Raw genomic sequence first — 12,532 nt, forward strand, 5'->3', positions numbered from 1 at the left:
TTCTTTTTTTTTTTGCTAATTTCATATCTATATTGAATAAAATCTTCCTTTTTTAAATTTAGTTGAGTTAAATATCAAGAGAATTGACATAATAATCTTTGTCAAGTATTTTAATGAAAAAAAACTTCGGTTTTATTTTATGTATATCTCTGCTTCTTCTGTACCACTCGGATGATATCGAAATAGATATATTAGTTTATAAAAATATTGGCCGAATGCAAAGAATTTGATACGAGTCCCTGATTTCCGGGCTCGAATAGAATAGTACTACGTATGCACTCTTCTCAGAAGGGTTGTCGTGCAACAGCGAACCACTATCGGAAGGTAAAATGGCTCCTTTATTAATATCTAGTACGAATCACGATACATTTTTCGTTTGAAATCATCAGTTTTGACATCATCACGTGCAAGAAATTGCATTTTTAAGCTGCTTACAATTGAGGTAATCCATGATATAAGGCCCACGTCACTTTCCACTTCGTACTATCGCATACACTATTCACTAGTGATACTCTCGATACTTTTTCCCTCCTCCGTCACCTTAAAGTACTTAGAATTAATATATTTTGCAAGCCTGCGCAAACATAAGGTCGAACATCGAACGTCTTCGGCATATCCGCCGCAATCGCTTTACTTGTTTATCTATCATCCTTTCATCATCAACTCTATTGTAAACTATGACTACTCTTCGACATATATATATCACGATACGGATTAGTATGCCTAACACACACGACATTTCGCTTTACACTAAATACTTAAATATTACACGTTCAACCCAGTCTATAACAAACGTTAAAACCATGGTAGTGTAAAGGTCAGGCGATGAGAAAGAAGATGTGATGGTGACTATCAAGAAATATGACAAATTATTGAAACGTTGAACAGAACGATGAGAAAATTGCAAATGAATCGTCGCGAAAATTGAGTTATAATCCTGCAAAAAACTCAAGAAACAAAAATTATCAATTGAGGGATATAGAAAGTAGGATGGCATTTTTGCGTTAATAACTTTTGGCGATTTCTTAAATGATATCTCACGAGTTTAGCAGCGGTTGCGTTTCCATCGAATCCGAACTGTCTGACTTGCAAACAATCAGACACTTTGGAAAAGCGATGAATTTTTTTTCTAATACGAGGCTGTCACGCGAATGATTTGTCGATGCGAAATCGATTAATTAAGAAATTTAACTTTCAATAAATCGATTCTATTCCAAACCAAGTTATTCAAAGGAAAAATACGATCAGATTTAACTTTTAAATCAGATCGAAGTTTATTGAATTATAACAGATCTCAATATAGAAACATTAGGCAAATTATTATCCATCTGCGCGTCCGAGTACAACTCGAGTACAACAAATATTCATATTATAGCGCAAAAAAATATATTCATCCATAGAAAAAAAATTGAACGAAGAACAATGCTCAATCGGGAATGTAAATTTATTTCAGGAACATCGAACATACGTCAGAGTTATCGTCGCCTCGCTACATGCAGATAATTATTCTACCCTATATCGTGGATTATTCGTGTACAAAAGATCGAAATATAAATAAATCTTATTCCTTTAATCGAATCGCGCTACGCATAATTATTCTTTTGCCTCTGTTAAAACGTATATGCATGATGTGACTAAAGAGTGATCTTATGTGTTACATATTCTTTTGGCACCTTGTTATATTTTCATATATTATGATCATTCAAGAAATGGCCAGAAAAACTGTTATTTTCAGAGACACATAAACCATACAAAAACTCTTTTAAAAAAGACCCATTTATTATGTTCTCATTTTTTTTAGAATAGAGAAATTAAGTGAATTATAACCGAATCCGAGAAAAAAAAAGCAAATAATGTAAAAGATATTATATATGACGACAGATAGATACATTTTGCCGCCAAATTCGCATAGACTGAGGTGAAAAATCTATCTCAAGCATAACTAAAGATATGAAGGAAACAACTTCGAAGTACATGTACCGAGGGCGACTGAGAAAAAAAAGATTGTATCTTTTACGGTTTTTTTTTTAACACCCTGTGTAACACGCGAAAACGCTAGAAACGGTCCTATGATATTTAACGGTAGAAGGGAAAAGGGAGGCTCCGCTAAATATTCTCACGGTAACGAACTTCGAAGTATCCATGCTTATAATATATATGTATATATACCATCATTTTAACGTGATACTTAAACCGGGAAACACTCTGTATCTTATATACAATGTATACAGGCTACGACATACAAATATTAATCTAATCCTTGTGCTACTCGATACTTCCGCATAATAATATACCAATATAACCATTTACTCACATGTTGCGTGTACATATATGTATATGCATATATGTATACATATATATATGTTATATACACATATACACATAAATATACACATATACAATATACATATAATAGACTATTTTATACTCGCTCCGTGTTTTACTAATCTCTACGGTATCCCCTCTCTTCCGCGTGTGCGGTAGAAGACTATTGTAATTACGAAAAATCGGCAACACCTTCGATCCAAATGTAACGCTTAAAATGTAAAAATATTTCCGGGATATATCTGTCACGATTGCAAAAGGAAGGATTGCGGAAATGGGGCATGGATGAGGTGGGAACGAGATTAATCTGGGGGGAGTAGTGTAGGTGAATTCTTTAATAATGATACTTTTTCTCTTTCTCTCTCTCACTTTCTCTCCATCTCATCACGTCAAACGTACACATAAAAAAGAAACATGCTGTCGGCTCTCAACGGCAATCTCACGGTATCCTGATATCTGCGGTATCCCGCCGATCGTTCATCATATGCAAGGGAACGTCACTAATTGTAAAGCATCACTCGCACTCGGAAAGCTTTCCGACAGAGAGTCTTCGTAGCACTATGTCAGTTGCGATATATACACGAGTTTGCGAGTTTATATATGATCCAGCATTAGCTGGCGTTGTCGTCGCGACTAGAACTCGTGTGAAACAAAGAATTAAAAATGTTAAGAGAATATGGAAATAGATTGAGCCGCTTTCTTCCATTTTTCTAAAGGAAATGAATGTCCTTATTATTATATCACTCGACGTTGTTATCCCCGACAAACAACAATTTCGTTCGGTTGACTCTCTGCAGCAAATCGCGCTAAAGACAGATACTTTCCACCGATTAACTTTCCGGACGCAAGCGACGCTCAACGCTAAACTTGGTTTAAACACAACATGGATCGTTCGTCCTTTTTTACTTTTTTCTTTTTCTTTTTTCTTTTTTTTTTTTTTAGATTAACGGCGCACACTCTCCGAGTGTACCGAGCAAATTCGCACGTGAATTTGACTCGTGTTTCTATTGTTAACAACAGCAGACTATCAGGTATAACGTAACAGTATTTCCTTTCTCCCCCCGATGTGAGGTACACCGGTCGCACTTCGGTGCGTGAATATTTCCAAAGAATCGCCCTGACTTTATCAATACAAAAGTGCCGTCAAAAATATCTCTCCCTTACCGGACTTTTTAGTAATAATTAGGAGTCACGCGAATAGGAAATTCGTGTGTTACCCGGATAATCGTGAGCAACGCTAACCAAAAGCGTAACTAACAAGGGGAGGTAGAGATGGGCGAAATCGATCAATCGTACCGATAAACTGTTTTTTAGTTATTCTTAATTAGACAGATGCTGACACATTATTTTTCTCAATTGTACCACCGTGCTAGTACTGGAATACTGATAGAAATCCTCAAACTCCACACATTGAATGAATTATAGCACAGTCAATAGTTGAATAGCAACTCAAAAGTAATCGAATTAATCTAGTGTGATACGTACATATATATTTTAGTTGCTCAATTATTGTTCCAGTTGAACGAAATTCTAAAATTCGTGAACACAAAATATTTGCATAAAAATTATGAACAGTTAATTGTTTTATCCTATTCATTTTTCGATTCCTTTATTTTATTCCTTACAATTTCAAATCAGATCTTTTTTTCACACCATTTAAATTTTTGCGCGTTTCAAGTGTATTTCATAATTAAAATAACTAAAAATGTCCATGAAAAACCAGTAAAACTGATTAGTTAATTAATGCCCATCCCTACAAAGATATCGCTTGTCTCCTATGAACTATCTCGAAATGTTTCGCCCCTATTTGAAGGGACGCGCTTTGATAGTAACAGAGGTTATTATTTTGCTCGTTTCTTCGCATTCTCGAAGCATCCTACATCACAAACATCAACATTGGAAACTACTATAGTATTCTGAATTTTTCGCCACATCCGTGTTCTCTACGGATTTGGCGCTATTTTAACAATTGCACGTATACATCGAAATTAATCACGTACTTCCGTGAGAAATGGCAAAAGAAAAATTGGACGTAAAATCAAAGTAATCTGAAGCCAAAGTTTTAACTCCTAAAATCCACTAAAATCGGATTGTCCCTAAAAGTGCCTGTACGCAACTATAGTTTGTAAACAAGGTTGTTTCGATAGGGTTACGTTCAGTTTCAAAACTTTGTTAGCAAAGTAATTCTAAAAACCACATTAGATATAGGTTTCGATACAGTAGCAAAAACTATTTTATTTCAAACATCTTTTTAGGTACGATCGAACGTATAATATTTAAGTAACGATTCACGAAATTATTTAATAAAAATAATTAATATTAAGAGATAAAAAATTTAATTTTTTTAATTTTTTAATTCTTTTAAGTTTTGGAAAATATATAAAAATATTACATCTAAATGCGTATAACTTTTAAACATCTGAACCGTTAAATCAAAATGTTTACATTGAAAAATTAAATATAATTTTACTTTTAAACAGAGATAAAAATGACATTTTTCGAAACCTTAAATGAAATAAACATTTTTTAAAAATTATAACAATCTCTGAAATGTCAAAGCTAAAATATACAAATTTAAAATAGCGCTGAAAAGATTATGAAATTTGCATAAATATTTGCATTTATACAAATCAAGGTGATCAAGTGTTTCAAAACATATACCTATTGCTAAATTAAAATCGCTTTAGAAAGTCTAAAACTATCTAAAACAAATTTAGAAAATAATTTAAAATTTTTTTAATTTACATAATTTTGGCTGTAATTTTTTTAAAAGATGATCGTACTTAAAAATACGTCATTAGGAAATTTCATTGAAATAGCCTTGGGAAAGGAGCAAACTTTCAAGAAATTTGTTATAGATATAATTTTGAGGATAGAGATGCGCAAAAGTGCGAGCAAATTATATTTAAATAAAGGAGACGTGCAGATTCGTTTATCGTCGTTTGTTATAACATGTTTGTATGAAATTTTTAACTCCTATAACGATCAAAGTCCGGTTATATAAATAATAAGTCTCGCGATATCGACAGATCCTGGTTCACGCAATATCTTAATACATAATAATAACGTTTAATAGAAATATAAACGTCTTGAATGCAATTTGTAATCCCGTCATTACATTGACGTGGTATTCATTGTTTAAGAAAGCTCGTCGGCTTTACAGTTCAGGTTCCATTCTCTTGAGATAATCTCTTCTAATTAGACAGTTGAAGGAGCAAGTAAAAGAAAGCGTAATATGTCGATCATTATTTGATTCGCCTTTAACCTCGAGTCAATTGTCGCAGTAGCAAAATTTCGTGCTACGCATTCTCGATCCATGACTGAGTTTCAACAAGAAGTGTTACATTGCTAAACTGACATCACTATCTAATAACGCGAATTTTTATCCATAAAAATAGCACTCTTCCTTTGTAGAAGAATGTGATGCATATCTTGTTCATCTACTTGCTCCTTTGATTTTAATATTTCCAGTTCCGACGTGTTTTCGAGCGCGCGTAGACTCAAACAATATAAAAGCCCGGCAAAACGCCTACAGGACATTTAAACGCGACGTTCTATCAAACACTCGCGCGAAACTGACGAGCAAAATGCTCGAGTTGTTCGTCCTGGAAAGAACGATCAATTTTACCTGCGGTATAATATCGCAGATCCCGTGTCGAACACCGCACCGGGCGGTAATGAGGCGGACACGGATAAGAAAATGGGAGGGAGGGATGGAGAAGAAGAGGTTGAGAAAATAAGAGGAATGGCACCTGATGTGCCCGGAGAGGCTGCCCGATTTCGCTACGACGGAAGACTGAGTCTTCAGCCCGTAGCCATTTGCTGTGTCCCTCCTCTTGCGGGTGCGACTACCGTCAATGCGATTATTAATTTCTGTTCAAAACGCTTGACAGATTCGCCATTGTACTAGTAATAACGATAATTCACCACGTACGTTGCTCGTTAATACGCAATGATAGCTCAATAACAGGCGATAACGAGAACGTCTCGGATTCCTAATCGTGATTAACACATAATCGGCACTGCTCCCCGACGACCAGCGTCGCTAAGAGCACTCCGCGCGATGCGAAGGAGGATATTATACAGTCGTTGATGGATACGGGCTGATGGGTACTCTCGTCGAGATCGGTTGCGATCGGGTAAAGGATATCGAGCAAAAAAAAAAAAGAAAAAAGAGTGGTTTCGTTAACGTAACTTTGATGGGTAACGCATCCCAGGAGGGGGGAAGAAACCGACAGAATATCATTTATCGTCGATCAGGATAAGCGTGTCCTTTACTCGGGCTTCAAGCGATGCCACTGCACGATGGTCTGCCTCGGCTTTGTGATCATGTCCTGCCAATGTTTCGTTTCACTCGCCCCACTTCCATTTTTTCCTGCAAAGAAAGTTACACCGTACATTGTACACCGGACTCCAATTTCAATCTGCTATTTGTTTCTATGACGTTTAATTACAGTTACTTGACTACGACGCACTACAACGTTACTTTAGCGCAAAAAGAACTTCGAATTTCAAACATTAAATATTTTTTCAGACAAAATGTAACTACTAAAATTCTGAATAGTTCAGGTCAACCCAAACGTGTGATATGTCATAATATGTAACTCAATTAGCCTGATACTCTCTTTTAAAAACTAATGATAATCATGAAAACACAATAAAATATTATTATGTCCAAATTTGAATCTATTCTCACACACGTGTGATATTCAGAAATAGTAAAAATCGAACAGAAAACTATAGATATTTTGAAACATATTATTTTTAACTATCTCCGTCAATTATAATTAAAAAGTTTCAGAATCTTAACAATTCATTATTTTAAATATAAATCTATCGATAGAATTGAGGCAGAAGTTTATATTTAGAGATACGTATTGAAAAGTTTAAAATACCTGCGAGCTGAATCCGACCGATCAGTTCGTTTCGTCCAATGTTGTCGAAATCCATCACCATTACATCCAAAGAGCATTCTCTGATTTTCTCCCAAGGTACATTAAAGGAGAATACCTCATTAAATACAGGATTCAAGGTGCATTTGAAAATAGGAGTCTTGCGTTTCTCGATCCTCTTGTCACCAAACTGTAGCCATACCTTGACGTATGGATCTACAATAGTAAATATTTAATTACTCATTCAGTTTCTCATTCTCTCAACAGAAAAATATAATAAAACGCGTCGTTATACAAGCGACGTTGTGATGCAATTTAATTCAAAAAATATTATTAATACACATAGCAGAAAATATATTTTACACCATTTTTTAAGTGTGTGTTTATGTTTCAAAATGCATAATTATGTAAATTCTTTAAAAATGTTCATCGAGTGCCTTAGTTTATCATAATATTAGAGAATTCACGAACAATATGATGAACGTAACATTACCTGATTTTCCGTTAATATCCTTAGCTTTGAGATTCCTCGCCTTCAAGAGAGTCAACGTCAATATGGAATTACTCGGATGATAGCACAGCGAGCATAAGAGTTCTCCACATTTATCTTTAGCCGGCGGCTTAAGAGCTTTCCAAAATGATGGTTTCTCGGATAGATCGACCTACAACAAACAAACCCGCGAGATATTGCTAATAATTAAAGTTGAAACAATTGTCGAACTAATTAACAAATCAAATTTCAAATATAGAATTTAACATAAAGACAGGAAGGATTATAACAAGAATTTCTCTATTATATATGCGAGTATTAACAAACTTTAACTAATTTCCATTAATTCCATAGTAAAGTTAAATAACGTGCAGAATTCTGAACATATTCAGAAATAATGAAATCAAAACAGAAACGAAAAGTTCTCCATGCACATGTGCTCCTCTCTGTCTTTCTTTCTCACTCTTTGCATATCTTTATTAAACATTATACTCTTTAGGAAAGCATTTGCCATATTATCATTAATACGTTCGTCACGTTTGTCTGTTATTAGGGTACAGCGAACGCGAGATAATTAGTATTCTGCTCGGAGTGATCACGTGCGGACATAATAGTTAATTGATATCATATGTTGCAAATTACAAATGCAAAATTTTTGCAGCATAAACATATCCCGAATTATATGAATATGTTACGCTTCGCATGATACAAATTGGTCATTTGGAGCTCGCTCTACGGTCAGAACAATTGTTATTTAAACAAAAAGAAAATTATTTGCCCCAGATCATAATATATTATTACTATTGTTATTACTATTGTTATTACTATTAACAAATTGTTTCGTTATAACGTTATGTCGTAAAATATTCTATGTAATATTAATCTTTCCGTATATACGTATGTACAAAATATAATATTAATCTTTATATATACTATGCAGTGCGTGAGATCCATGATTTGTGCAACGACCCATTCGCAATGCTAGCATATATCATGAATTGCTCCTGGGAAATGAATGTGTGCATAGGATAGAATTATCACACGCGCATGTCCCCCGGTGTTATTGTGCGCGCAGATTAATCCATTACTCGATAGATCTTCGGTAATATTGATATCAAGCAAGAATTATATATTGTTATGTGGTATATTGTCATGTAGTCCCCCTACACAATTAATAAATTAAAAATTATTTCTGTTTACGTAAAAAAAATATTCGTTAAAAATTCGGCCGATTTTTTAAAATATTTTCAAGAATTTAATATATTGCAGACGAAATTCTATTTTTTTAATAAACTTACGAACAAATTTATATATATATATATATATAAATTTGCACTTTTTGGATTTTGAAAGTTTTTGTCTGAAACAGTTAATGCAGTGGTCAATTTATTTGAATAATAATTCTACGATGATAGATTTGTTCTTTAAACAGTAATTCCACGGATCATAATTACAAGATAAGGGTTCGAAAGCTGATGCAAAACGAGAGACATGACATGTGCAACACGTCAGATTCCACTTATCCGTTGTGAATCCTATTGCCATAGCATGCGAATCCCTTAATCCGCATCTACCGCGTGTAATAATTGAACCGCACAAATTGCGAGCAGGCACGTCTCGCCAAATTACCTGGCAAAGCGGCAGAAACATTTCCCCTATGGAGTCATCCCTCGAGAATCGATCATAGTCGAAGACGTGTAGATGTAATACCCTGCTCTGCAGCTTCTGTATGGGGAAACCTGAGAAGAGAACCGACACATAAATATGTATACTTTGCTATATCACGATAACTTTGACTTTGATGAAATTTATTTACATTTTGTTTATACGACAAATATTTCTTTTTTTATAATTTGTAAGCAGTCCACCTTTTGTACTATCAAAATATTGCGTTGACGGTGAACTAATATTTCAACATAATTCCTCATTCACGAAGAAAAATTGGATGCAAAAAAAAATTTATTTATTTGTATTCCAATTTTTTATCTCGCAGATCTAATCTTAAGTAGAAGATTATATCAGATTGCTTTGTTATTTTCAGATTGTTACAGTATGCTGCGGTTTCTTTCCTTAAACCGGCTTAACGCAATCAAATATTATACAATGTCGCTGTCTTATACCTACCGCACTGCACGAACTAAAATTGCTTTGCATTTATTCCTTTCCCCGCGTTTACCTTTGGGAAAAAGTTAACGGACCAATGCGAAAAGTATTGCCGAACACGTGCGCTTACCTTCGAAATAGAACGTCTCGTTCCATCTCGGATTCAACGTGCGCCTTTTGATTTTTGTCTCGAGTCGGTGTTTCTTATCCGGTAGCAGCGTTACACGCACGTACGGATCGGAAGTGCCTGACAAGTCCTTCGCCGGCAGATCTTTACCCTAAAGAAAATCGAATATCAGTACGAAAGGGTGAGGATGGAATTTTAATCCTCCACGAATCAGGTGGGGTGTGACATACCTTAGCAAAATGAATTTTTATAACTTTTTAAAAAGTACCGCGCATGTTGCCAGTTTCGTGCAACTGGAGAGTGCATACTTATCAATTTGTTACCGTACTGAACTAAAATACATTTTATGATGAAGTATACAGCATGAGATATATCCACATATGATCCATGTTGATTTTCCACCTGGTTCACGAAGGGTTAAAGAACAAAGAACTTTCTATGGTCCTTTAAGCTTCCCACGATTACGTGGAATATGTACATTTTCATGTACTTTCGCGATAAGTCTTCTTACGGAAAGTGAAGTTCGATGTAAATCTCTCTATACATACAACTCTACGCGTGAAGCCTGCATAATGTTATAAACGAAGCTGGATCTTCCACTCGATTATATGACACCTATGACAGCATAAAATGGCCAAAATTCTTTCAGATTTACGAGCGAACGAACAGAAGAAGAAGGGATACGAGAAAAATAGTATCTTTAAAAAGATATGAAAAGAAGACAGGAAAGTAATGACACTTGATCCGCTTTGAGTAATACGACTCGCAATATTTCAAAATAAAAAAAAAAGAACATTTTATTCCATATACGTAGCGTACGTCAAAATGAAAATGTGCAGTATGTATCCGCGTTGAAATCCGTAACTTTATTCATATTTATATGCATAGCTATTGTTTCGTTCAAAATATTATAGAACATACGCATTTGTCTACCGAAGGAGATATACGTCTTTGTTTCCGTTGCATCTTACAAAGCTCTCATCTAAGTCTCTGAAACTTGTATGTGTACGAGAATTTACGGAGTTCACAGTGTACGCGCAACAGCCTCTGTATGATGGAACTATATAAGTATCGTTCTGAGACAGATTGTGAGCATGTGAGCAGCCGTTGTGTGTGCGCAGCACAGTCGATACTGTTAATGGGAGCTACATAGACGGGGAAACAAAATCAATAACCGCCTTTAACGACCTTGATGGCCGCCTGTGTTTTGAAAAATAAGTCCTGCCTGAAAGTGCTCTCTTTCCAACTTTTCGCAATGGCTCGTTTTAAAAAGTCGCTCGTGGCCTTGAAGGCATTTATGCCAGAGGTGGACGGTCATTTTTCATTTGGCTGTCAGACCGTTTCTCGGAACTCCATAACGTCATTATGCTGACTCAAATTTCTCGCGAAGAAACGATTCCGTGCGATTTAAAGTATCGCGAAACTTTACAAACAAACTTCGAGATTACGACACGGAAGTTCAAAAAAATGCCCACTTAAGAAAAGAATTCCCGCGCAAACGTGATTGCGAAGGTGTTCTTTTTTGTTTACGAATCATTAAAGATAAATTACATTTTGCCGATTAAATCGTTAATCTTTATTTAATTTCAAGTTTTATGTACTTAAAATCAAAATGAAATTTTGACATATAAAATATTACTTGATGTTGATAATTGAAACGAAAATTAAAAGATGTAAGAGGAAAGATAGAGCTCGGTTAAATTTCCGTTAAGGAAAAGTCGATTTTTCACAAACTGACAAAATTTCTAACTATAGGTACATATACGTTTGTAACTTCATGACATGTGTGTGTTTTACATGAGTATTTCTATATGAGAAATTTCTACTTTCGAGTTTACAAATTACGAAGATATTGAACGTGAATGGAATAAACGCGATGTCTTTGGTGAACGCTTGGTTGAACATTTCGAGGTGTCGCGACAAATTTTCACGCCACCAAAGACACGAGGAAGCTCGCAAAAATAGGAATTTTTAAGGTCGGAAGTATGTTTCCGCTTTCATCGCAGGTATACATACATTCCGGGTCATTTATGATGCGCGTTAGCCACAAAAAATACATTTTGGACGAAATTAACCGAATAGTCTGGAAAAACAGAGATATACCTCGTAAAAATCACGTCGTGCTCGCGTCAAATTTCGCAGAATTAACGAGATAACGTGGAAAATAAAAAACAGTCACACTTTTAATAATTTTACAGACGTAATTTGACGCGCTATTAGAAACACATACAATAAAAAATAAATTGTAATACATCAAAGTACTTCGTTAAATAATTCAACAAATGATTAAATATTCGTTAAGGAAAAGAGGTCGGATGCAAATGGAGCGAGAAATAAAATTTTTACCGGCATACTTCTTTGATAAACTGCACGATAATGCTACGCGCAATTTCATTATAATTTTTTTTCATTAAAAGTAACATATAGTTGTATCCTCGTGGCACGAAGAAATTAATATTACATTTTCGTAATAATAATGTAATTTCACATGTCTCTACGGAATGAAAAGTAATTACATGTTAAAGCTTCAGACAACGCATTAACATAAAATTTGTGTGCACCAATGCATATCGATGTGATCACATAAACGATGCA

General features: G+C 34.8%; 1 protein-coding gene across 8 annotated transcripts in view; it reads right to left on the reverse strand.

The window, feature by feature from the left end:
- Positions 1–12,532, reverse strand: part of Syt7 (Synaptotagmin 7) — a 172,399-nt gene continuing 159,867 nt past the window's right edge. For all 8 annotated transcript variants that reach the window (XM_011059385.2, XM_087403065.1, XM_087403064.1 and 5 more), the window contains 5 exons: positions 9,941–10,088; positions 9,337–9,446; positions 7,711–7,879; positions 7,221–7,433; positions 1–6,700 (listed from right to left, as the gene is read on the reverse strand). In XM_011059385.2, coding sequence (XP_011057687.1) covers positions 6,600–6,700; positions 7,221–7,433; positions 7,711–7,879; positions 9,337–9,446; positions 9,941–10,088 — 741 coding nt within the window. In that variant the 3' untranslated portion in view covers positions 1–6,599. The remainder of the gene's footprint in view (positions 6,701–7,220; positions 7,434–7,710; positions 7,880–9,336; positions 9,447–9,940; positions 10,089–12,532) is intronic.

The sequence above is a fragment of the Acromyrmex echinatior genome, chromosome 2 (genome assembly GCF_024713525.1).
Source record: "Acromyrmex echinatior isolate Ae372 chromosome 2, ASM2471352v2, whole genome shotgun sequence".
In the NCBI taxonomy this organism is placed as follows: Eukaryota; Metazoa; Arthropoda; class Insecta; order Hymenoptera; family Formicidae; genus Acromyrmex; species Acromyrmex echinatior.